General features: G+C 38.0%; 1 protein-coding gene and 1 non-coding gene across 2 annotated transcripts in view; both read left to right on the top strand.

The window, feature by feature from the left end:
• The window catches only part of MIGA1 (mitoguardin 1), a 77,705-nt gene that overhangs the window by 11,841 nt on the left and 38,380 nt on the right, over positions 1 to 27,484 (top strand). Inside the window, exons 3-7 of the mRNA XM_024990105.2 lie at positions 3,761 to 3,938; positions 9,737 to 9,873; positions 12,298 to 12,424; positions 15,031 to 15,164; positions 15,908 to 16,031. Coding sequence (XP_024845873.2) covers positions 3,761 to 3,938; positions 9,737 to 9,873; positions 12,298 to 12,424; positions 15,031 to 15,164; positions 15,908 to 16,031 — 700 coding nt within the window. The remainder of the gene's footprint in view (positions 1 to 3,760; positions 3,939 to 9,736; positions 9,874 to 12,297; positions 12,425 to 15,030; positions 15,165 to 15,907; positions 16,032 to 27,484) is intronic.
• On the top strand, positions 22,991 to 23,095 carry LOC112446071 (U6 spliceosomal RNA). Its single transcript, XR_003034149.1, has one exon. It is a non-coding gene; the product is annotated as a U6 spliceosomal RNA (small nuclear RNA).

Genomic DNA, 27,484 nt, shown 5'->3' with positions numbered 1-27,484 from the left:
ATCTTCTCTGTTTCAGTTGATATAAAGTAAATAATTTCTGCCCTTATTGAGCTTAGAACTTCATAAGGTTCTTAGAGCTGCCCTTGTGCCCCACTACCTCACTGCAATTAAAAGGTGTGTAAGGTACTGTGTTAGAGGAATAGATCAATTTAGTTCTAGTTAGAAAAGTATGCTGAGTAACAGGAAATAGATTATTGGAGCAGGAGACTTGTGAGTGACTGACTGTTCTCTGTCTCCTGAGAACATTAGATGAGGGGGGAACTTGACAAGAACATTAAACAACAGCATCAGGTTATGGAGTAGGGAGGATTGTGGAATCTGAGCATGAGGAACAGTGTGTTATTCCTTTCTTGTTATTCTCAGTGTTTGGCCTATAAGTTGGTGCTCAGTTCATGTTGAATGAATAGGACAGTATTAGGTTTTCATTTTCTCTGGAGTTAAGGAAATGGACTATATCACCTCAAAAAGCCCTTCAAGAGTTTGGGATTATGAGATGCTCTATTTTCAGTTTTCTGGGTGATGATATAGAAAGTAATTGACTTTCCTGTGGGGAAAAAAAGTAACAGAATAAATGGTAGGCAGGAGTAGTAGAAACTTTCAGACCTTGTGTTACCTAGATTACTTCTGATAAAAATCTTTTCCTGGGAAATTTACCTTGTTTTTGTCTTGGAAAGGTTTCTTTTTCCATAAGATTAAGACTGTAAGTTGTAATGGATCTTTTATGCAAAAATAATAATATGTAGACAGAATTTGGATCTTAAAAGTGAATTGATTTATATTTGAATTCATATTAATAAAGAATGTTATATTTCTGACAGTAGTTTTAATATTGTATTTATGTCTCCTAATAGTTCTCTAATTTCAGTGTCCTAGGATATAGCAGTGGCACCCTACTCCAGTACTCTTGCCTGGAAAATCCCCTGACAGAGGAGCCTGGTCGGCTGCAGTCCAGGGGGTCACTAAGAGTCGGACACGACTGAGCGACTTCACTTTCACTTTTCACTTTCATGCGTTGGAGAAGGAAATGGCAACCCACTCCAGTGTTCTTGCCTGGAGAATCCCAGGGACAGGGGAGCCTGGTGGGCTACTGCCTGTGGGATCGCATAGAGTCGGACACGACTGAAGCGACTTAGCAGCAGCAGCAGCAGCAGGATATAGCAGAACATGACCACTTAGCTGTGGCTGGGCCTGTGTTAATAGATTCTTTTTTTTTTTTTTTTAACCACACGAGACAGTTTATGGGATCTCATAGTTTATGGGATTGAACTGCAGCCACAGTGTGAAAGTGCCGAATCCTAACCACTAGGCCACCAAGGAACTCCCAATAGATTATTTTCTTTAGTAGAGGTCTTAATTTTCTTATCTTACATCTGCTTATGCCATAAATATTAAAGTTTGACCTAAGAAGCATTTTTTTGGAGGGCAGGATAATAAGATCATGGCAGTTTATAAAATATAATGAGAAGTAAGGTGTTCTTAATGACAGTGCTATTTTTAGAATTTATTTTATTATTGGATGTTTAGCTTCCAAATTCCAGGAACTGTTTTCTTTTTTCCCCCCAAATCTCATTTGGTTGCCATGAACATTGGAGCTATGGGTCCAGAGGGAAAAACAGAGATGGAAAGAATAAAAAATTTGGCAGTACCTGTAGTGAAGACATTACTGAAGAGAATAATTCTTGTAAAGGGGAAAAAGGGTTTGTAAAGGGAAAAAAGCCTGGGACAGCACTGGAATGTTCTGATTTTTCATGATAGTTTTGGAAGACTTAAGTGGATTTGGAAGAAAAATAGAGTAAGAATAGTTTTAAATTTTTTGTTAGAACATAGTCCTTGAGGCCAAATTCGAATGACAAGTGGAAGTAAATCATTTCTGGTATACAAAAAAAATGAATTTTTTTTAACTTTATTTTATTTTTGACTGTGCTGGGTCTTTGTTGCTGCAGGGGCTTTTCTCTAGCTGTGGGTGCTGGGCCTTCGCATTGCGGTGGCTTCTCTTACTGTGGAGCACAGGCTCTAGGGCCACAGACTTAGTAGTGTGGCTCACAGGCCCTAGAGCACACAGGCTTCAGAACTCGTGGTGTGTGGGCTCAGCAGTTGCAACTCTTGGGCTCTAGAGCATGGGCTCAGTTGTTGTGGTGCATGGGCTTAGTTGCTCCTTGGAATGGGAAATCTTCCTGGACCAGGGATTAAACCCGTGTCCTCTGCATTGGCAGGTGGATTCTTAACCCTGTCCCACCAGGGAAATCCCAGTGTTCATGTCAGTCTTTCCTTGCAAATACCAGTCTTCTTAGTTTGGGGGCCATTTGATTACCCTCCAACTTCAGCATTCTGATGGATTAAAAAAAAATTGAGAATTTGGCATTTGGCTTTTTTGTAGTTGGAAGATTGAACTCTTTGTGATAGTCTGTCTAGCTCTCATTATATCCCCAAAGCTATAGCTTTATTTTAAAGTTCTTTTGCATTTTAGGTGATTAATAGTGTTTGTCCTCCGAGAAAAAGATAATTACCACTTGCTCTTATGTTAGTACTTAGTTCATACTTAACATTACTGTATTTATCACATTATACTGTAGTTATTTGTAATACATTATTTGTATATCTGTCTTTACTCTTAGCTCATTGCTTGAGGAAAGCAAGATCTGTATCCTCTGGTGCTTCTTGATCAGTGGGAGACATTTGATACATACTTACTTGTTTTTTGTGGCAAAAGCAAATTTATTGAAGAAAGAATGGAAGGAACACCTCAAGGGAGGGGTGGCCAAGCAAGAGAGGCACTGGCTGATACATACTTACTGAATAGAATTATACCAAGATTTTAATTTTCATTTTCATAACACAGTCCTGGTATATTATAAAATGCTGAGTAAATGTTTGTTGATTAATTCATGAATAAAAAGTCTTATTCAAGTGACAGGTGGCTCAGCGTTAAAGAGTCTGCCTGCCAATGCAGGAGATGTGGGCTCAATCCGTGGGTCAGGAAGATCCTCTTGAGTAGGACATGGCAACCGACTTCAGTATTCTTGCCTGGGAAATCCTGTGGACAGAGGAGCCTGAGGGGTTGCAGTCCATGGGGTCTCAGAGTCAGACACGACTGAGCATCTGAACAACAACAACAAATGATATTTATAAATTGAGTTAACTTATGTTTTCCCAGATTTCCAGAGAGTTTGGGAAAAAACAGTTCAGTTTAAGATGGCCAGTGGAAATTTGCTGTATGGCTTGGAACTGAAATGAGGGCTCTGTAACAACCTAGAGGGGTGGGAAAGGGTGGGAGGTGGGAGGGAAGTTCAAGAGGGAGGGGACATATGGATACCTATGGCTAATTCATGATGATGTATGGTAGAAATCAAACCAATATTGTCAGGCAGTTATCCTCCAGTTAAAAATAAATAGAAAAAAATTGGTTCATTTTAAAAGTATGATTAAATCATTCCTGCAGTGATTCCTGCTGTTATTCAGATAGAAGATTGAGTTGCATGAATTAATCATTAGTTGTTTAACAGATATTAATGGAATTGAATTATTTTGTGCTTCTGATGACTTTTTGATTTTTAGTGTTTAGCTGAGAACTTTAGAGTAGTGGATGATAAATTACTACTTTTTTTAGTATATTTTTGAAATTCATTTGGGCTAGCTGTCATTGAAAGAGTGAAATAATGTTATCTTGGCAGTATTTAGAACTATGTTAGCTTCAGAGTAATTTTAGTCTTTTTGTAGGTTTTAAGCAAGCAAATAATCACCCTGACTGCATCTTTTCTAGATCAAATTTTCGCCAGTAGCTAAAAAGTTATTCATGGTAACTGCTGTGAGCGCTGTATCTGTAATTTTTCTGGCCCATCACTTTAAAAGAAGACGTGGAAAAAAGAAAGGAAAAATATTACCATGGGAACCAGAGCACCTCATACTTGAATGCACTAAAAGAGCAGCGTCAGACAAAGGTATGTAGAAATAGCTGAATTAAGTCTACAAAGGAAATTTTATATGTACACCATTGCAGTGCAGTAATTTCGGCATTTTAGTTTCCAAAATTTCCTTGCTTAATATATAGCAGAAAATTGGATTAAATATTTACTGAGCATGGCCCTGCCCATCAGAACAACCTGCCCCTCAGTCAGTTTCAGTTTGCCCCTCAGTCAGGTTTTCCGATCAGGAAGCTTCTATAAGCCTCTTATCCTTCTCCATCAGAGGGCAGACAGAATGAAAACCACAATCATAGAACACTAACCAAACTGATCACATGGACCACAGCCTTGTCTAACTCAATGAAACTATGAGCCATGCTGTGTAGGGTCAGTTATGACAAAGTGTGGTCCACTGGAGAAAGGAATGGCAAACCACTTCTGTATTCTTGCCTTGAGAATCCCACGAATAGTATGAAAAGGCAAAAAGATAGGACACTGAAAGATGAACTCCCCAGGTCAGTAGGTGCCCAATTCGCTACTGGAGAACAGTGGAGAAATAACTCCAGAAAGAATGAAGAGATGGAGCCAAAGCAAAAACAATACCCAGTAGTGGATGCAAGGAGAAGGCAATGGCAACCCACTCCAGTACTCTTGCCTGGAAAATCCCATGGACGGAGGAGCCTGGTAGGCTGCAGTCAATGAGGTCACGAAGAGTCAGACACGACTGAGTGACTTCACTTTCACTTTTCACTTTCATGCATTGGAGAAGGAAATGGCAACCCACTCCAGTGTTCTTGCCTGGAAAGTCCCAGGGACAGCGGAGCCTGGTGGGCTGCTGTCTATGGGGTCACACAGAGTCGGACAGGATTGAAGCAACTTAGCAGCAGCAGTAGTGCATGTGACTGTTGATGGAAGTAAAGTCTGATGCTGTAAAGAGCAATACTGCATAGGAACCTCAAACATTAGGCCCATGAATCAAGGCAAATTGGAAGTGCTCAAACAGGAGATGGCAAGACTGAACATTGACATTTTAGGAATCAGTGAACTAAAATGGACTGGAATGGGTGAATTTAACTCAGATGACTGTTATATCTACTACTGTGGACAAGAATCCCTTAGAAGAAATGGAGTAACCATCATAGTCAACAAAAGAGTCCAAAATGCAGTACTTGGATGCAATCTCAAAAACGACAGAATGATCTCTGTTTCCAAGGCAAACCCTTCAGTATCACAGTAATCCAAGTCTATGCCCCAACCAGTAATGCTGAGAAGCTGAAGTTGAACAGTTCTGTGAAGACCTACAAGACCTTCTAGAACTAACACCCAAAAAAGATGTCCTTTTCATTATAGAGGACTGGAATGCAGAAGTAGGAAGTCAAGAAATACCTGGAATACAGGCAAATTTGTCCTTGGAGTACAAAAGGAAGCAAAGGCTAACAAAGTTTGCCAAGAGAACACACTGGTGATAGCAAACACCCTCTTCCAACAACACAAGAGAAGACTCTACACATGGACATCACCAGATGATTAATACCAAAATCAGACTGATTATATTCTTTGCAGCCAAAGATGGAGAAGCTCTATATAGTCAGCAGAAAGAAGACCAGGAGCTGACTGTGGCTCAGATCATGAACTCCTTATTGCCAAATTCAGACTTAAATTGAAGAAAGTAGGGAAAACCACTAGACATTCAAGGATGACCTAAATCAAATCCCTTATGATTCTACAGTGGAAGTGATAAATAGATTCAAGGGATTAGATCTGATAGACAGAGTGCCTGAAGAAGTATGGATGGAGGTTTGTGACGTTGTACAGGAGGCAGTGATCAAGACCATCCCCAAGAAAAAGAAGTGCAAAAAGGCAGAATGGCTGTCTGAGGAGGCCTTACAAATAGCTGGAAAAGAAGAGAAACTAAAGGCAAAAGAGAAAAGGAAAGATACACCCATTGCAATGCAGAGTTCCAAAGAATAGCAAGGAGAGATAAGAAAGCCTTCCTCAGCGATCAATACAAAGAAATAGAGAAAAACAAAAGAATGGGAAAGACTAGCTGCTGCTGCCGCTGCTAAGTCGCTTCAGTCGTGTCCAACTCTGTGCAACCCCATAGACGGCAGCCCACCAGGCTCCGCCGTCCCTGGGATTCTCCAGGCAAGAACACTGGAGTGGGTTGCCATTTCCTTCTCCAATGCATGAGAGTGAAAAGTGAAAATGAAGTCGCTCAGTCGTGTCCGACTCTTCGAGATCCCATGGACTGTAGCCCACCAGGCTCTTCCATCCATGGGAGTTTCCAAGCAAGAGTACTGGAGTGGGGTGCCATTGCCTTCTCCAAGGAAAGACTAGAGATCTCCTTAAGAGAATTAGAGATACCAAGGAAACATCATGCAGATTGGCACAATAAAGGACAGAAATGGTATGGACTTAACAGAAGCAAAAGATATTAGGAAGATGTGGCAAGAATACACAGAAGAACTATACAAAAAAGACCTTCATGACCCAGATAACCACGGTGGTGTGATCACTCACCTACAGACAGACATCTTGGAATGCAAAGTCAAGTGGGCCATAGGAAGCATCACTATGAAAAAACCTAGTGGAGGTGATGGAATTCCAGTTGAGCTATTTCAGATCCTAAAAGATAATGCTGCCTAAGTGCTGCACTCACTATGCCAGCAAATTTGGAAAACTCAGCAATGGTCACAGGACTGGAAAATGTCAGTTTTCAGTCCAATCCCAAAGAAAGGCAATGCCAAAGAATGTTCAAACTACTGCACAATTGTACTCATCTCACAGACTAACAAAGTAATGCTCAAAATTCTCCAAGCCAGACTTCAACAGTACATGAACTGTGAACTTCCAGATGTTCAAGCTGGATTTAGAAAATGCAGAGGAACCAGAGATCAAATTGCCTACATTTGTTGGATCATCGAGAAAGCAAGAGAGTTCCAGAAAAACATCTACTTCTGCTTTATTGACTACACCAAAGCCTTTAACTGTGTGGATCACAACAAACTTTGGAAAATTCTGAAAGAGATGGGAATACCAGACCACCTGACTTGTCTCCTGAGAAGTCTGTATGCACGTCAAGAAGCAACAGTTAGAATTGGACATGGAACAGCAGTCTGATTCCAAATCAGGAAGTAGTACGTCAAGGCTGTATATTGTCACCCTGCTTATTTAACTTATATGCAGAGTGCATCATGCAAAATGCCAGCCTGGATGAAGCACAAACTGGAATCAAGATTGCTGGGAGTATTATCAATAACCTCAGTTATGCAGATTATACCACCGTTATTGCAGAAAGGGAAGAAGAACTAAAGAGCCTCTAGATAAAAGTGAAAGAGAAGAGTGAAAGAGTTGGCTTAAAACTCAACGTTCAGAACACTAAGATCATTGCATCTAGTCCCATCACTTCATGGAAAATAGATGGGGAAATAATGGAAACAGTGAGAGACTTTATCTTTTCGGGCTCCAAAATCACTTCAGATGGTGACTGCAGCCATGAAATTAAAAGATGCTTGCTCTTTTCATGAAAAGCTATGACCAACCTAGACTGCATATTAAAAAACAGAGACGTTACTTTGCCAGCAAAAGTCCGTCTAGTCAAAGCTATGGTTTTTCCAATAGTCATGTATGGATGTGAGAGTTGGACTACAAAGAAAGCTGAGCGCCGAAGAATTGATGCTTTTGAACTATGATGTTGGAGAAGACTCTTGAGAGTCCCTTGGACTGCAAGGAGATCCAACCAGTCCATCCTAAAGGAAATCAGTCCTGAATATTCATTGGAAGGACTGATGCTGAAGCTGAAACTCCAATACTTTGGCCACCTGATGCGAAGAACTGACTTATTTGAAAACATGTGGATCCTGGGAAAGATTGAAGGTTGGAGGAGACGAGGATGACAGAGGATGAGATGATTGGATGGCATCACTGACTTGATGGACATGAGTTTGAGCAAGCTCTGGGAGTTGGTGATGGATGGGGAATCCTGGCCTGCTGCAGTTCCTGGGGTCGTAAAGAGCTAGACATGACTGAGTGACTGAATTGACTGAACTGAATATATAACTCACAGTTAATACAGATCCATATTAGACATCTTAGATAATACAGATAAGCATCAATAAAAAATGAAAATTGCTTGAAATTCTGCTACCCGGAAATAACTACTGATAATATTTTGGCATATATATAGTCATTTATATTTGCATTTAAATATATTGAGACATAAAATTTTTATTATATACAAATAAATGATTTATATACTTTAAGTAAAATCCATACCTCTTGTAGCCTTTTAATATTTAATATTATGGGGGCTTCCCTAGTAGTCCAGTGGTTAAGAATCTGCCTGCCAATGCAGAGGACATAGGTTTGATCCCCAGTCTGGAAAGGTTCCACAAGCTGTGGACCAACTAAGCTCAGCAAGTTTTGACCACATGTGCCCAGAAGTCCATGCTCTCCAAAAGAGAAGCCACCGCAATGAGAAACCTGTGCACTGCAACTAGAGAAAGCCTGTGCGCAGCAACGAAGACCCAGAGCAGCCAAAAATCAATCAATAAATCTTAAAAAATATATATAATATTATGTAAGAATGTTTTTAAATGTCAATAGATGTATCTCTATGCTATCATTTTTAAATATATACTTAGTGTACAAATGTGCTTTACTTTTTTAACCAGTTCCCTATTATATTCTTTAGGTTATTTTTCTTGCTTCGTATATACTTATCTGATTATTTTCTAAGTTTATACAGTTCTAGAAGTAGAATTGCTGGCCTTTAAAAAAATCTGTGTTTTTTTTTAAAGATATGGTGCTGCTGCTGCTGCTAAGTCACGTCAGTCATGTCTGACTCTGTGCGAAGATATGGTACATATTATCAAATTGTATCAATTGAAATAATTTCTTGAGCATGCTGGATTTATTCTTTAAATTTTAAATTATTTTTCATTTGTTAATTTATCGTATGCTCTTGTGATTTGTTGGTGTAGCAAATAATGAAAGACTGTTTTGCGCCAAGTGTTGTTAACATTTTACAACAATAATGATGCCTTTCAGGTTCAGTTCCTGTGTTGGGAAGAACCGCTGGAGAAGGGAATGGCAACCCACTCCAGTATTCTTGCCTGAAATATCCCATGGATGGAGGAGCCTGGCAGGCTTCAGTTCATGAAGTTGCGAAGAGTCGGACATGACTGAGCGATGAACCCACACTTACTGAGGTTTTTATTAGATCTTAGGTGCAGTGTGAACATGCTGTATATTCACTGTGTTAAAATAACCTTTATAACAATCCTATGAATTAGGACTATAATCCTATTGAGATATGGAAAAGTTAAGTGACTTGCTCGAGTTCATATAACTAGTAAGTGCCAGGATTTGATTTGAGAAGTTTAACTGCTGTATTAAGATAAACTAAGACACAGCATCTGCCTAAGATGAATGGATAGATGATTAGGGGAGACAGATGTATAAAAGACTAAGATAATGTGATATGGATAAAGTTTTGATATAATTCAGGAAAGAATATAAGAAGTGCTTATATTTTGTTAAATTTATAATTTGAAGGTTCATAGTTGCCAATATTTTTATACTGATTGTACAGTAGGCCATTCAGATACCACCTTAATTAATTAAATGCGTGTTTTAATCTTCATTTCAGAAGCAGTATTAAAAATGTTATTTAGAGATATAGATTTTAATAATGGTATGATATATTTAATAATTTACACAATGAGGGGAATTGTATTTTAAAATGAGCCCTCTGAATGAATATATAAACTTTGAAATTTTATCTGAAATTTATCATAGGGGTTATTAGTACTTTTAATATGTTTGTTTGGTAGGTTCAAGTTGTTCCAGTAGCAGACAGAATTTGACATTATCTTTAAGTTCTGCCAAAGACAAAGGATCTCAGTCTTGTAACTATGTTAATGGAGGACTCTTCAGTAAATACTCGGGTTCTGCACAGAGTTTAGCCTCTGTAAGTAAACAATTTATTAATTTTTTCTTTTAATTTTAATTATATATCTATCATTATATATTGATTTAAATGTCATACAATTAGATAGCTTTTAGTGTGGAGAGATGGAGAAGGGACAATGGCACCCCACTCCAGTACTCTTGCCTGGAAAATCCCATGGACGGAGGATCCTGTTAGGCTGCAGTCCATGGGGTCGCTGGGAGTCGGATACGACTGAGCGACTTCACTTTCACTTTTCACTTTCATGCATTGGAGAAGGAAATGGCAACCCACTCCAGTGATCTTGCCTGGAGAATCCCAGGGATGGGGGAGTCTGGTGGGCTGCTGTCTATGGGGTCGCACAGAGTCGGACACAACTGAAGTGACTTAGCATAGCATAGCATTAGCATGGAGAGAACCTTAAGAAATCTGGTTGATCCTGTTCCTTCAGACAAGTAAAATTACCTTTTTGTGAAATATTCAGCTAGCTCGGTTCCAGGTTTTTTTGAGTCAGGTAATGTGATCCTATGGGGTCCTGTGAGGATGGTGTTGGTATGGAAGTGTTGCTTCAAAGCTAGGTATTCTACAAAAAGCTAAAAGATGCAGCCAAACGTGGTGTAGGTTACAAAAACTGCTTGATGAACCTGCTTATGTAGCAGTATTTGGCTTGCTGAAGCCAAGTATGGAGTCTTTACCTCTTCCTTTATACCATTAACATAGTATTGATTGACAGGTGAAGAGTAAAGTTAATGTTTATTCAAATATAATATAGTTTAAAAGTTACTTTACATAACAGGTAGGATATGCACTTGCTACTAAATAATGTACATGAAAAATGTGCTCCTAATCTTCTCAATTTCCCTCCTTAGAGATGAACACTGACAGTTTCTTATGTGTATTCCAGGGAGAATATGCCTCTAACATCATGATTATTCATTTAAAAAATAGTTTAATAGAATACTATAATCTGTTCATACCTTGCTTCTGTATTTTATTGGAACAGATAGCTGCTCCTTTCTTAAATGCCTAAAAATATATCACATTTTAAAGGCTCTTCTGCTGTGCTGTGCTGTGTTGTACTTAGTCACTCAGTGATGTCTGACTCTTTGCGGCCCCTTGGACTGTAGCCCACCAGGTTCCTCTGTCCGTGGGAGGAACATTTAGATCAAAGACGTGCCCTTTCAATTCCTCTGGGAAACTGAGTAGGATAATGAAGTATATGCCCTTTCTATAATCTGGACCTCCTCTGTGTCAGAGAGGTACCTCTCTTAAATTTTCTGAACTGAAAATTGAAGCTGTTCTTGACTAGAGAAAAGAAGTTTTATGATAACAGTATAAATAATTAGTCTTTAGAATCACTTCGCTATCCATGCCTTCGCTGACCTACTTACTTACTCCGCTGTTAGGACTGTGAACCCAGATTTCTGCCTCTTAATGAGTGCCTGAGTGAGAGTCATAACAACAGGAGTAGAAAAGGAGGGGACAGGGTCCACAAGACTTGATAACTAGATATGAGAGGTGTGGGAAGAGAAGTTAAAGATGACTTCTTGTTACCTAGTTTGAGAAGTTATGGAGATAAAAGTAATTTTACTGAACTTGGGAGGAGTTTTTGTTTTGGGAAGATGGAAAGCTCTTTTTTCGTATTATCAGTTTGAGATGCCAGCAGGAGAGCCACGTGGAGTCATCAAATAGGCAGGTGGAAATGTGAGCTTAGATTTCTCAAAAGAGGGCAGAACTGGAGTTCAAGATTTGGGAGTCTTTGCAAAGAAGTGACAAATGATTGGCTCAGCAGACCTTGCTAGAGAAGTAAAGATGATAGAGGCTTTTCGATTTTCATTATTACAGCAGATAATCAGCATTGTAATAAGTTCTGAAAGGAAAGTAAGCTAGTTACCTCAAATCAAAGTAGGTGTGGGTAAAATTTATAAGTAAATACTTAAATGACAGTAAACTATAAAAATAGCTGCTTGATTTTTGATGGAAATAAATTCCCTGGTGGCTCAGTGGTAAAGACTCTGCCTACAGTGCAGGAGATGCAGAGATGTCGGTTTGATCCCTGAGTTGGGAAGATCCCCTGGAGAGGGAAATGGCAACCCACTCCAGTATCCTTGCCTGAAAAATCCCATGGACAGAGGAGCCTGGCGGGCTACAGTCTTTGGAGTCAGAAAAGAGGTGGATGTGACTGAGCGACTAAACAACAACAACTGGTTTATGTTCAAAATATTGTTCAACATGTATAATTTTGAGCAAATAAGTGTTCAGAGTACGTAGGGTCTTATGAATTCTAAGTTTGATTGAGTATAATCAGATTTATCTCTTCAGGTAGAAATCTCATGGGTTGTTCTACCAGGATTAGGATTTATGTAAATAATTTATAAATATAAAAGAACACAAAATACTGTTACAAAAGAGATTTTGAAGTAACTTCTGTCCATCCAATTTTAGGTCCAGAGTGTCAATTCTTGTCATAGCTGTGCTTGTGGCAATTCTAATTCCTGGGACAAAGCAGATGAAGATGATATTAAACTTGTTAATATTCCTGTGACGACTCCTGAGAACTTATATTTGATGGGTAGGAATAACATAATAATGGTTTAAGATACTGTACTCACATGTAATGTGAAAATGAAGAATGATGAATTGTTCTAAGGGAAGCAGCTGTAATTCTAAAATGTTCTCATATCTGTTGACTCCAGTCTACATAACATAACATGTTGTATTAGTTTTCTGAGGCTGCTATAGAAACTACCACAAATTTGGTGGCTTAAAATGATAGAAATATACTCTTTTGGAGTTCTGGAGGCCTGAAGTCTGAAATCATTATCATGGACTGAACTCAAGGTGTCGTTTGGGCCATGTTCCCTCTGGAGTCTTGGAGGAGAATTCAGTCGGTACCTCTTGCAGCTTCTGATGCCACTTTAGGCTTGTGGCCACATGACTCCAACCCTTGCCTTCCTCTTCATCGTGTGTTTCAGATCTCCGTCCGCCTCTCTGTTATGAGGATGGTTGTGATTGGATCTAGAGCCTATCAGATAATATAGGGTAATCTCCCCATGTTAAGATTCTTAATCACACCCACAAAGATTATCTTATATGGTAACATTTACAAGTTCCATGTACTAGGAACCATCTTTGGGTGGTCATTATTCAGTCTGTTACACTCACCTAACCTCATCTGTTGACTTCTATCTAATGAATCAATCAAAATGCACTGAAAGTAGCCTTTTATCTAGCTATCATTTGTATTCTTCCTATATCTAGGAAGGATTTTACATAGAAAGGGGCCTCTGTTACAGCTAGAACATAAGAATGTCTAGAAAGTTTCACAGGAACCCAGAAAGAGGACCAGAGCCCTTAATACTGAATCAGACTCAAATACTTTTTCAAATCCTTGCCTGTGTTCCTCTGTACTCTATTTCAGGCTATATTCCTTTTAAGGGAAATGCATGCTAACTAAAAAATAAAACCAGAAAAGTCTTGTGGTCCTAGCCAGTGAGCAGTAAGGGGGTGATGAGTTGGCAGAAGGACTGTGTGCCTTCCTCACACTCTAGAATCAATCATTAAAGATGCTGCTGTGGTACACTGGGTACTCCTGCCCTTGGCGAAGGATGTAAGAGTAGTTCTTCTGCTACCTTTTCCGAAGTTTCCAAGAATTAAGCTCACTGTGCTTCTAGATTTAACTATGCCTAGTAAACCTACTTTGGCCACTTCACAGGACTATAGAGAGAGTTGAAGAGAAATAGAGCAAAGCTTAGAGAAGCTGTAGGGAGTCTCAGTGTCATAGAATTAGGATTGGTAGGAAATACTGTTTCAATTCTATTACAGAATTGCTGATATGTGACAGTTGGACTGTGTTCTGCAGTGAGGTGAAACACAGAACTTCCTGAGAGGCACCTTTTCTCTTTGGGCATCTCTGGCGTTAAATAATTCTTCCTTCTATTTAGCCAAAATAATTGGAGGGGCAGAGAGAGGATGGAGTGAGAAAAGGATGAAGGAATGAGAACTACATAGATTAGAAAAGTTAAGTCTTTTAAGTGTATACATTTTTTTAGAAGGAAGATCCAGGCAATGATTCTTTGCTACAGAAAATGAAACAAAGGAAAAACCTACATTTCATTCACAGAACATTTTATTTGTTTAGAGTAGTAGATTCTCTAGATAACAGAAGAAATGATTTTTGAGGACAGGTGTTCTGTTAACTTCTGGAGAAGGGAATGGCAACCCACTCCAGTATTCTTGCCTGGAGAATCCTTATGGACAGAGGAACCTGGCAAGCTGCAGTCCATGGGGTCGAAAGAGTCAGACACGACTGAGTGATTAACACACATTCTTTTAACTACCATATCTTAAAAACATCTTGAGAATGACTTGGCCAGATTCTTAAGCAGCTTTTAAAGATCTTTTACTTTTATATGTCTAGAGAAATTGAGCTTTTGAAATATTTTGGTTTTGTTTGAGGTACATAATTATTTTGGTAAGCTTTTTTTTTTTGAAAAAATTTGAAGAAAAAGAGGCACATAATCACTTATTTTTTCCACAAAAGCTTTCTGTAAGCAGGGATATGAAATTCCTACTTGGACTGTAACCTTTTATGGGTTCTTCTTGTTTATTTTTAACTCTGGTCCAGCACTTTATCCATCCAAGTCAGCAAGTTGGTATCATAGTGGATTAAGACACCTTTTGGTGGAAAAAAGATAGAAAAGACATTATTCTAGACTTCTGTGCTATTATTTTTCTTCTTAGCTTTGCTTTCTTCTTCTGAAAGCCTCTTATAAACCTTATAGTTTCTTCTCAACCTGTTTTTCTATTTGCCTATCAGTTTTTAATTTAGAGGGATATTTTGAAAGATAGTTCTGTGACTATAAAAATTAGCTATTATTGTTGGGACTTTGATGAATTTATGATATTGTTTTGGAAAAATTCCAATTATTGTATGCATTTGACTTACTAGTTTTTAGAAAGGAAAAACACATCGGTCATTTCTCCCTGATTGTTGGTTGACTGGAACTGTAGACCTGGAATATATTAGGATATTAAGATTCTACTAAGAAGGACTTCTGGTGGTTAAGACTCTACACTCCACTGCAGGGGGTGTGAGTTTGTTCCCTGGTCGGGGAATTAAGATCCCAAAAGCCGCCATGCCAAAAAAAATAAAATTGTTCTGTTCTTAATTTTTAGGTATGGAATTGTTTGAAGAGGCATTGCGTCGATGGGAACAAGCTCTAACCTTTCGAAATAGACAGGCTGAAGATGAAGCCTGTGGTTCCATTAAATTGGGTGCAGGAGATGCTATTGCAGAAGAAAGTGTAGATGTAAGGGTGACTTATTTGGGAGTGGTCTTCATAATATTGGAAAAATTTAACTATTTTTAATGTTGATTCAGTGTCCTTGATTTCTGTGGCATTTAACAGAACTTTTTATGTTTTTCTCCTTTGGGATTTGTGTAGGGATATTTCTCACTGGGCTCTTCCTCTTCAGTTAGCTGTTAAATTTCAAATTTGCAATTCATCATTTCATGATTTTCCAAGAATATATAGAATTAAGCAGATATGATTTCTGAAGGAATTTTTTAACCTCTGCTTTGTGCTTTGGATTGAATTAAGTGCCATTATATTTATATAGTCATGTAGAGCTAGACTGTTATTTATTGATCATCATCTAGGCTAATGATTTTCAAAGTTGAGCATGCATCACAAGCCTCTGAAAGGCTTATTAAAACACAGACTTGGGGGCCCCACCTCCAGAGTTTTCTAATTCACTTGTAATTTGTATTTCTAACAAGTTCCCAGGTAATACTGATGCTCCTGATTAGGGACCTTACATTGAGAACCCCTGATCTAGTCCAACTCAATTATACAGAGTAGGAAATGGAGGTGACTCCATGCGAGGCACAGCCAGAACCCCAGCCCCCTGACTTCTATCGCAGTATTCTCACCACCCAACCAGTAGTTTTTTAAATAACATTCCTCACTTTTCTTTCATTTAAAAGTGGAGAATATGTAGAATTTTAACATTAACATCTAATACTTGCTGTGTATGTGTTCTCTTCTTGTAGGATATTATTAGTACTGAATTCATCCATAAACTTGAATCTCTGTTGCAAAGAGCATATCGTCTCCAAGAGGAGTTCGAAGCTACCTTGGGGGCATCTGATCCTAATTCCCTTGTTAATGATACTGGTAAGGTGGTTATTTTATGTGTTTTTTATGGATTGTGTCATTTTATTCTTTTATATTCTTGAAATCATTTGCTAAAGTGTGTTAATATGGTTACTACTTTTTAGAAAACAGCCAAGAGATAAACAGTTCTATCATATTTATTGGTTTTTCTCCTTTCAGTTTAACTTTGCAAGTGAACTTACTGATACAAATTCAAGCACTTACCACAGATAGGATTGTAACATTATTTTAAAATTACATTCCAAGTGAAAGAATCCCAGTTAAAGTGTTGGAGGGTGGAAAAAAATAATAATATGAGAGGGAGACACACTACCTCAGAAATGGTCGTGTAGCTCATGACTTACATTTAAAGTATTTTAAGTAATTCTATTTCTTGTCCCTGTTTCAGTTGCAGGCTACATTTTGGTGTAAGTAGTCAATACATACATTATCACATACCATTATGTTTGTTTCCTACTTTAAAGAGAAAAGAACTTTGAATAGACTTCTTAAGTGAAGTCTTCTAAGGAGGAATGATTAAAACTGCTTCTGGGAGTAGTCGTTAGGATTCTGGGCTTTCACTGTGATGGCCCAGGTTCAATCCCGGTCAAGGAACTAAAGGCTGCCCAGCGCAGCTGAAAAAAAAAAAAGAGAGAGAGAGACAGAGTGAGAAAAAAAAAAAAATTGCTTCCTTGACTTACTGTCTTAAAAAATTTTTCATTAGACTTGAGTGTTTTTTAATAGTTTCTCTGCTCTTGGCATAGGTATAAGATTTTTGACATATAGAGATTATTGGCCAGAAAAAAAATAGATAATATTCATGTCAACAAATAGAATTTGTCAAAGCTTTCTTTAGATATATATATAGGTATATATTTATACAGTTTCTTTTGTAACTTATTAGAATGGTATTTGTGACAATAAGTTGGAAAAAGAACAAAGAGAAGGATTTTTAAAAGAAGTCAGATGTAAAAGTGGGAATGGAACAACTAGAAAAGATAGCAAAGTGGATAAGCAGCAAAGAAAGCCACAGAGAAAAAGAAGTAGGAAAAATTTATAAATATGAGGAAGGGGACCTGAGACTATTCATGTTTTATTTTAGGAAAGTTGTATTTGCCCTCTCTATTCTAATCTTCTGCTTGCAGTTTCTGTCTGACTTCATGATAAGGATCAGGTAGATGTGTTGTTGTCTACTTATTAGTCTCCTAATATGCATCTCAGATTTTGTTCTGTTTGGCATGCCCAGAGTTTCTTTTTTCTACTGATCATAGCAGTTGGTGGAATCCATCTCTCATTTCTTCAGGTTATCAGTTATAAAAGGTTTTCAGGCTACTGCTCAGGGGGTCTGTGTTGGGTTTACATTGCATCTGGCCAAGAAGACCTCTAGGCAGATGGTTTTATTTCTGGGGCTTCAAGTTGTTTCTGAGGAATTGCTGTTAATTTGGAACTCTAAATGGGTAGGATTTCTAGAGTGGGACCCATAATCCACCCATCCATTCAGTTAGCTTAGGTTTGTAATAAGTTCCTGACCCCACCCATGTCTTAACTTGAGCTGTCAATGACTATTTGGCTGGCTGGCTTTTCCTTTTCTCTGCAGCCTAACAGTGCCTTGGCCTGTTATTGCCCTGGAGACTCCAGTTGACATGATGCTGTTATATTTTGTTCCTTCTTGGGAATTATTTGAATATTTTGTTATTGCAAGTTTCCATTTTGGAACTTCTGGACTAAAAGAGCTGAATCTATGGCCAGAACTCCAGTAAGGGAGTACTTCTGTTATATCTGTTATTTGCTATTAATCAGGATTGCTCAGAAGTCATTTAACTATCCTCGTCCCCTAAATCCAAATTCATTTTTCACATTTGATATATATTAATGAGAGGCAATTTATTAATAGTCATAAATGAAGAGAGGTTGACAAATGCCTTCAGAGGCTCAGGGGTAAACTTTAACCAAGTATTGATCTGACTTCAGTGAGTACTTTATCATTTTGGAATTTGCTTTGTCTTATTTGATAAAAATTAATTTTTTTTTCTTGTTAAGAATTTGATAGATTTTCAAGGTTGGAAGTTTTTTTTTTTTTTTTTTTTAGCAGCATCATCTAATTCATCTCCTTTCCCCTGAACTTAATATCTAACAATTACCATTGTTTGCATGTCATGTTCTAGGCTCTCTGCTACGGCCCATGGTTCCTTTTCTGGGTCAGGCACAATTCGGAGTAAAAACCATCTCACTTAGTCCTCACAACAGCTTTTATGAGGTAATTATAGTTCTCATCCTCATTTTTCAGATGGGGAGAGAGGTACACAGGTATTAAGTCACTTCCCCAGAGTTACACAGCGACAAAGTGACAGAGCTTAGACTTGGCTCAGACAGCTGACTCTAGAGTCCAGAAGCCACCGTGCTGTATTGTCTCAGCACCTAGAAGACAGATGTGTTCTCTGGATTGGAAGACTGACTGTGAACTCTTTGTGGCATAGTTCTCCGTGAGAAATGTTGTTTTGGAGCTTTTAGTCCAGAATCTCCACAGCTGCTGAAGTAAGGAATCTTATTTCTGGTAGTGGTATCATTTGTTTTGTGTGGATCTTCCTTTCCTAGAAATTGATTTCTTCCTCCGTATCTACCTGGGAATCTGCAGTTAACTCATGTGTCTTTCCTCCTCTCTTAGGCTCTCAAGGCAGTCTAGAGAGATTTCACTCATTTAATAGAAAGAAGATTTAATCCAGGAACTAATGGAGTGAACTACTCTATTTAACTTGAGGGAATAGGGGGAGAGGGCCCAACTGTGCCAACTGGATTTAGTGTTATTACTTTAATAAGTTACTCTAATGGATTACCTTTTGGCCCTCATCTGTATAATGACTAAAAATACAGATTGTAGATTCAGACTGATGGAGTCCAAATTCTAGATTCACCATTTATTATTTATGTGATTATATAACTTGCTTCTTCATCTGAAAAATGGGTATATCTTACTTAACAAAATAATTATGAGAATTAAATTATATAACAAATATAAAGTCCAGGGAACAGGGTAGCAATATTTATTGGCTTGGAGTTTGGAACTTCCCTAACACACAGAGGAAGATGATTTTTGCCTCTAGGATAATTGGGCTATGGTTTTTTAGGACCTGATTGAGTCTCTATTGGCTAATTTCAAGGTATTCTCTAAAATTTCTGGTCTGGTGATACCTTTTCCATGTTTTCCAGTGATGCTGTTATTTTCTTCCTGTCTTTTTTTTTTTTTGGTTGCACCATGTGGCTTGATTGAATCCATACCCTTGGCAGTTCAGGTGGGGAGTTCCAACCACTGGACTGCCATGGATCCTATCCTTTTTAGTGGGCCTTTAGAAAGGAGAAGTAGATCCTTATGCTCTGTCATACTGAACAAGAAATTCTGAACATTATAATTACAGAGTCTAAGAACTGTATTAGTTTTGGGGTTTTTTTGTTTTGCTCTTAAGTTTCTTTATTTGTTTTTGGCTGCTCTGGGTCTTTGGTGCTGCACGTGGGCTTCTCTAGCTGCCATGAATGGGGGCTGCTTTCTCGTTGTGGTGCGCAGGCCTCTCACTGTGGTGGCTTCCCTCGTGGAACATGGGCTCTAGGGCACGGGGCCCGTAGTTACGGCTCACAGGGTTAGTTGCCCTGTGGCTGTGGAATCTTCCCGGACAGGGATGGAACCCATGTTTCCCTGTACTGGCAGGCGAATTCTTAACCCCTGGACTACCAGGGAAGTCCCTACATTAACTAACATTGCTAATGTTGAGCTAATGGTAAGCTGAAACTTAAGTTCTTTGTTGTTATTGTTAGCTATGTTATTTTTAAGTCACTTCTTCCCTCATTTGTTCTGTGTAGTTGTTTCTTTGGACCCAAGCTTTTAGATGTTATGTTTATTTTTCCTATTCAGTACTAAATTGTCCTTTCTCAAGTCATCATCCTGAATTAAGATAGATTTAGATTTGACATCCCTCTCAGCTTTCTATCACTTTCTCGTTTGTTCAGTTTGGTCTTCTTGGTCATCAAGGCTCTCATTGAAACCATTAACAAAACATGTTTAAAGGAAGACTTGTTTCCCTTTATTTACAACTTTTGACACAAAATGAGTGGAATTTCCATGCCAAGAAATTCTCCAGTTCTCTGTGGACACCAGTTGGGGTGTCCTGCAATTCCCTTCAGTCAAACACTCAAATACCCAGTGTTAGTGCAGACTCCACAGGTTAAGGGCTTATCTCACAAGAGTGCACCCCACTCACATGCCAGTTGCAGCGCCAAACCTCTCGTGCTTCTGACCAGTGTTTTTTCTATAAATCACAGGTTCCCACCAATCCCTCCTTAGGCTTGATAGTTTACTATTGATAGGATGGTGCACAGAATTTTGAGAAGCACTTTACTTTCTAGTACTCATCTATTATGAAAGATATAATTAAGCAATAGTCAAGTGCAATAGATGCATAGGGCAAGGTATGGGAAATGGGTGTAGAACTTTCATACCCTCTTCAGACACAGCACTCTCCTTGCACCTGGATATGTTCACCAACCTGGAGCTCTCTAAACTCTATCGTGTTCTTACGGAGGTTCCATTATATAGGCACAGCTAATTAAGTCATCAGCTATTGGTGATTAACTTAATTCTCAGCCTTTCTCTCTTTAAGGGTCAGGGTTGGAGTTGAAAGTTCCAATTTTTTTTCTTTTTAATTTATTATTATTGGCTGTGCTGGGTCTTCATTGCTACACGGGCTTCTCTCTAGTTGTGGTGAATGGGGGCTACTCTCTGGCTGTGATGTGTAGGCTTCTCATTGGGGTGGCTTCTCTTATGGAGTGTGGGCTCTAACATACGCAGGCTTCAGTAGTTGCGGCTCCCAGGCTCGAGAGCACAGGGTTAATAGTTGTGACGCACAGGCTTAGTTGCCCCGCAGCATATGAGATCTTCCCAGATCAGGGGTCGAACCCATGTGTCCTGCATTGGCAGGCCTGTTCTTTACCACTGAGCTACCAGGGAAACCCCAGAAGTTCTAGATTTCTAATCACAGGGTTTATTCCCTTGGTAAACATCCCCCATCCTCCAGGAGTCACCTCATGAGCATAATCTTTGGTTATAGTTGAAAAGGACTTATGAAAAGCACCCCTCTCACCACATCACGCAGGAAATTCCAAGAGTTTTAGAAGTTTTACTGTCACACTTTTTTCATGTTGATCATAAAGAGATCTTAGGATACTTTACTATATATCATGCCAAAATATATGTGTATTTATCTACTTAACTGGTAATTTAAGAAAATATAAATTTTTTTTTGAAAAAGAGGCAGATAACAATTCACGGTTTTGGGCAATATTGTCAATGCTGAGATTTTTTGCAGATAGGTATTTGCCATCAAGTATTCATGGCTGGTTTTATACTCACTTGCAAATAAATAAATCATTTTAGTTTTCAAAGGCACGTATGTCAGATTTTATTGATACAAGAGCCTCAGCAAAACTTACTTCACTAATTTGAGAATTCAGAATATACACAGGGACTCTACTTAATTTCACATTCTCTTGTACTGCTTATGGTGAGTAGTTTTCCATGTTAACATTGTGCACGAGTTTAGAGGACATTTTAAATCCTCCCCAGCATGATCCTTTTAGTATGTTTAAAACTGTCTTAGCATTTTTCTTTTTAGATAGCAAGTGTGTTTGTTGAGAGTAAATTGTATCTTCCCATTTCAGCAGATCCAAGAAACTTTTGTCAGTATTTTGAGTTAGTTTAGGTAAGTGAAGGGCTTTCCCGGTGGCTCAGCAGTAAAGAATCTTACCTGCAATGCAAGAGACTCAGGTTCCATCCTTAGGTTGGGAAGATACCCTGGAGGAGGAAATGGCAACCCACTCTAGTATTCTTGCCTGGGAAATCCCATGGACAGAGGATCTTGGCAGTCCATGGGGTCACAAAGCATCATATACACCTGAGTGACTGAGCACACACAAGTTAAGTGAAGCTAATAAATCTAAGATTTAAATTTTAGAGTTAAAAAAATGTATAGTACGGTTCTAACACTGGATTGTGTTGAAATCTTGAAATAGTTACAAGACTATGTATTTACTAAAATTAATTGAATTGTACACTTAAAATGGAGAAGTTTTATGGTTTGTAAATTACACTTCAATAAAACTATTTAAAATACAGTATGATTCTGTTAACTAACTTTAAGTGATTTTTTTGTGTGTGTGAATTTGAAACAATACAAAATAGCACTTTATACTACAAACTTTAAGTAGTACAAATGTCAAGCAATTTATGAATCTCTTAGTTTCCAAGCTGATGGACCTAGTGAATTACAAACCATGTTTACTCTAGGTGGTACCACTTCAGCTGGTAACAGGAATAGAGTATCATATGTCAGTATCTAGAGAACCATACTGTTGTTTACATGCATGGGAACTTCTGCAAATGGTTTTGATGATTATTGTGCTGTTATTTTTACTTTTATTCTTAAGTTTTTTTTTTTTTTATTCTTAAGTTTTTATATTCTGTAATATTGTCATTCCAAGTGGTCATCAAATGTGGTAAAGAAGCTCAAATAACTGCTGACGATCTTGCTGTTAATTTAGTACAAAGCATCCTGGAAGTATTGGAACTAATGCCAAGAAAATAAAGGAGCAGAATTGAACGAGGAGCCCTTTTATTTAAAAAAATGAAAAATCTCTGGGAACTTGGCTTTAAAATCTCAAGCAGTCTAGGGCACCCCTAAGCCAAGCTATCATCTGTGTTAAAATAGAAAATTATTTTTGATGTTTGGGAAGGAACTGATAGTGATACAAAAAACTTTACTACAAATACTTTGTGTTTTTAAAGCATTCTTAACATTCTTTAGTATATGTGCTGCTCACTTTGGCAGCCCACTCCAGTACTCTTGCCTGGAAAATTCCATGGACTGAGGAGCCTGGTAGGCTACAGTTCATGGGGTCGCAAAGAGTCGGACACGACTTTTGTGTGTGTGTGTGTCAGACACTTTCACTTTCTTTTCACACTAAAATTGGAACAATACAGAGAAGATTAGCATTGCCCCTGCTCAAGGATGACACAAATTTGTGAAGCGTTCTGTATTTTTAATAGTCAAATTAATGAAAAGAAAACAACAGTAGCTAATAAACTAATAAAAACTATTTGCTTAGTTGCTCAGTTGTATCTGACTCTTTGTGGCCTCATGATCTGTAGCCCACCAGCCTCCTGTGTCCATGGAATTTTCCAGGCAAGAATACGGTTGCCATTTCCTACTCTAGGGGATCTTCCCGACCCAGGGATTGAACCCACGTCTCTTGGATCTCCTGCACTGGTAGGCAGATTCTTTACCACTACACCAACTAGGAAGCAATAAAAGCTATAAAAGCACCCTCCCCCCAAAAAATATACCCCGAAACAAACTACATTTCCGAGACTCCCTTGTCCTTAGGAATCTTAGTTCGGGTTTCACAAATGAGATAGATTCTTATGAGATTTGGAAAGCAAGAAGAGGCAGTGACCATCTTTCTACAAATTCTGTTTCTGATGATTGAGAGTATTGTGGTTTTCCTGATAAGTATGCTATTTTATAGTAGGAAAAATTGGAGGAAATAAACCTTCACAGATTAAAAAAACCAGACCTTATTATAGTCACTTATTATGCTTTGAAACTATGCTTGGGAAAAGACATACAGCACAGTAGTTGTAAGGCACATTAGTATCCATTTACATTTATTCTTACAGGAACGTAGCTTTGAATTAGGCAGTGTTTGAATTATGTTTTAAGGCATGAATTCCTTATATAAAATGTAACTACCTGGTATTCTCTAATTCATCTTTTGTCATATTCTGGACTGATACTTCCTTAACTGTTATGAATTAGTGAATCATTATTGGATATAGTTCTGTATTTGCTCTTACATGTCAGAAGTTTACTCCTGGCCTAAGCAGTCATTGTTTCTTCTGTTCTTCTGATTATTAAATAAAATGAAGATTTTAGTTCTCTAATTAAAAAAAAAAGTTTTCCTTCTTCACTTAGGAGAGACTGTTTAACGTTAAATGACAGGTGTTGAAATCACTAGAGGGCAGCACATTTTATCTGAGAGTGGCACACCTATGACGCATAAATGCCATTCTGGGTTGTTCATAGCACTGGGAGTTAAATTTAGGTCACCACTCACTCTCTTTCTGGCATGTTCCGTATACACCTGCTACTGTAACTCATAGTGAGACAGAGCCAGGAGGTTATGCACAGAGACTTGAAATAACATTAGTGTACGTTTCCATTTGAGTGTGAGTTCTAGCTAACATCACATAGTTAACATTTATTTGCAGTTTTTCTTTTTCAGATAATCGTTAAATTATAATTGTTAAACTATTATTTTGTTATTGTAATTTTTGAAGGCTCACCCAAAAAACTCCAGTATGTTTTCAGTTGTAGACAGTATAGCGTAGTAGTTCAGGACATGGGCTTTGGAGTTAAACAAACATGGATTCAAATCCCGGCTCTCCCACTCTTACTAGCTGTGAAACCTAAGCAGGCCTTGACCTTTCTTAGATTCATCTCCTTCATCTGTAAGCTGGAGGAATGCATTAGGATCAGCTTCATAGAACTGTGAAGATTAATTGAGATAACATGCATGTTGTATTTAGCACTAGTACATGGTAAACACTTACTGTGCTTTCATATATATTCTCACATTTTTATGAGGCCTGTTCTAAGATTGTTTAAAAAATGCGTGGTTCATCCCCATAGAGTCCACCTAATGATCTCCCACTCATATCAGTCTGTTCTCTCAAGTGGTGAACTGTATTGCGTCCTTATCATTTCTTTGACGTTCTTTTAGTTTGAAGCATGTAAAATTTCCAGTATTTGATCCTATTTGCCCTATGAAACAAGCAATAAGATGAAATGCCATTGACTTATCACCCCGTATGTATTCTTGTCCAGTTTATACATTTAACTCTTTCTTAGCTTGTTAGAAGATCAATCTTAGTAGAAGATTAATCTTAAAATATGAATTTTGTGTCCTGGTTGTTCCTGTAATTATTGCACTTTTGAGGTTCAGTCATGTTGGTGTAGCAGAAACAAACTCATTTCTAATGCTTGGGACTTTACATGTGGGATCTTTTCAAGATATATGTTCCTTCTGTTACTGATGGAAATTTTGTTTCTGTGTAATTAGTTCTCTGCATAAATCTTTCTTGAATAGGCTTTTATTTTTAAAAATTCATGGTTACTGGTAGGTGATATCACATGTCCATAACTTTTTTTACATGATATTATTCAGGTATATTGCAGGAAGGATTTATTTATTTCTGGAAATTAATTTGACTTTTTCTCATAATAATAACATACATTTCATTTCCTGAAACAAAGTATTTAGCCCATGTTCAAAGTTATTTATTTGGGAAGGTAAAAAAGATGCCCCTTATAAATCTTTTTCTTTGTGTTAGAAAATTGCCATCTGAAGGACAAATATTTTGTCGAAGTATTTATTCTAGATATAGCTAAGATTACTGATTTTCCTTAATTCTTGATCTTGCCATATGCAAAGGAGGAAAGCAAGAAGTGATAATGAATATACTCCTTGCCAGCACATCCAGTTATCTAGTTCAGTTCAGTTTAGTTCAGTCGCTCAGTCGTGTCCGACTCTGCGACCCCATGAATCACAGCACACCAGGCCTCCCTGTCCATCACCAGCTCCCGGAGTTCACTCAGACTCACAGCCATCGAGTCAGTGATGCCATCCAGCCGTCTCATCCTCTGTCGTCCCCTTCTCCTCCTGCCCCCAATCCCTCCCAGCATCAGAGTCTTTTCCAATGAGTCAGCTCTTTGCATGAGATGGCCAAAGTACTGGAGTTTCAGCTTTAGCATCATTCCTTCCAAAGAAATCCCAGGGCTGATCTCCTTCAGAATGGACTGGTTGGATCTCCTTGCAGTCCAAGGGACTCTCAAGAGTCTTCTCCAACGCCACAGTTCAAAAGCATCAATTCTTCGGCGCTCAGCCTTCTTCACAGTCCAACTCTCACATCCATACATGACCACAGGAAAAACCATAGCCTCGACTAGACGGACCTTTGTTGGCAAAGTAATGTCTCTGCTTTTGAATATGCTAACTAGGTTGGTCATAACTTTCCTTCCAAAGAGTAAGTGTCTTTTAATTTCATGGCTGCAGTCACCATCTGCAGTGATTTTGGAGCCCAAAAAAATAAAGTCTGGCACTGTTTCCACTGTTTCCCCATCTATTTCCCATGAAGTGATGGGACCAGATGCCATGATCTTAGTTTTCTGAATGTTGAGCTTTAAGCCAACTTTTTCACTCTCCTCTTTCACTTTCATCAAGAGGCTTTTTAGTTCCTCTTCACTTTCTGCCATAAGGATGGTGTCATCTACATATCTGTCAATTCTACCTCCATAATATAGCTGTTATTTGTTCTCCTTTCTCTGCACCCTCATTATATTTTGCTTGGATTTAAGAATCCTCCAATAGGGTTCCTGCCTCCCATCTCTCCCCCCAGGAAATCTGTACCTTGTTTCTGAAGTTATCTTCTTGATGCAAAACTCTCATCTTGTCACTCCCAGGTTCTTAGATCACTTTTCTGATTCTATTTGTTTTACTGTTTCCCATATATTCCAGCCAGACTATATCTTCCAAAACTGAAATTCTTCTCTAAGATTGTAGTTTTATAATCAACTCCAGGTTTTTATTAAATTTACCATATATTTCTTTTTCTTTTTTTCTTTTTTACTGATACTCTTCCTTTGCATAATTAAACATGCTGTGAATCATTTTTTTCCACCTATTGTGGAATTGGTTAGAAGCTGATTTTTTAAAATGTATATTATTACTCCGTTTTTTGTTTTAAACATTTGGATAAATAGTGGCCTCAGTACCATTCATTGAATGATGTGTTCTGTTCTTACTGATTTGAAATACACCCTCTCATATGTAAAGTTGTTTTATATGTGTGTCTTCTCTGGACTCTCTTGTTTTGTTCTGTTTATCTGTTTCTGCATTGGTTTCTAGTATCTTAATTACTATAGCTTTATGAAGTTTTATAATGAGTCTGGATACCTGGTAGGGTGAGTTAATTCACTGCTTTTTTAGAACTGCTTTGGCTATTCTTAAGCCCTTTGCTTTTCCCTGTGAAGTTTAGGACAGCTTGTCAAGCTTCATGAAAACGCCTCTTGAGATTTTGGTTATGTTAGGTCAACTTCATAAGGTGACCTAGTATTATGAAAAATTTACATCTTCATTGCATTAACGTTTCCATCTACAAACATAATATGGCTCTTTATTTACTTAAATCTTGTATGTCTTTCATAATTTTTTATGGTTTCTCCTTACAGGTCTTATATATCTTTATTCCTAGGTCTCTTATAGTTTTGTTGTCATTGTACATGGTACTTTTTCTGAATTTATTTTCTAATTTTTTATTACTGGTATCCAAAATATTGTTGATATTTACATTTGAGTATTATCAGCATCAACAA

Source organism: Bos taurus, chromosome 3 (genome assembly GCF_002263795.3).
Source record: "Bos taurus isolate L1 Dominette 01449 registration number 42190680 breed Hereford chromosome 3, ARS-UCD2.0, whole genome shotgun sequence".
Taxonomy (NCBI): domain Eukaryota; kingdom Metazoa; phylum Chordata; class Mammalia; order Artiodactyla; family Bovidae; genus Bos; species Bos taurus.
The sequence above is the reverse complement of the archived record's forward strand: the minus strand, read 5'-3'. Positions and strand labels throughout refer to the sequence as shown.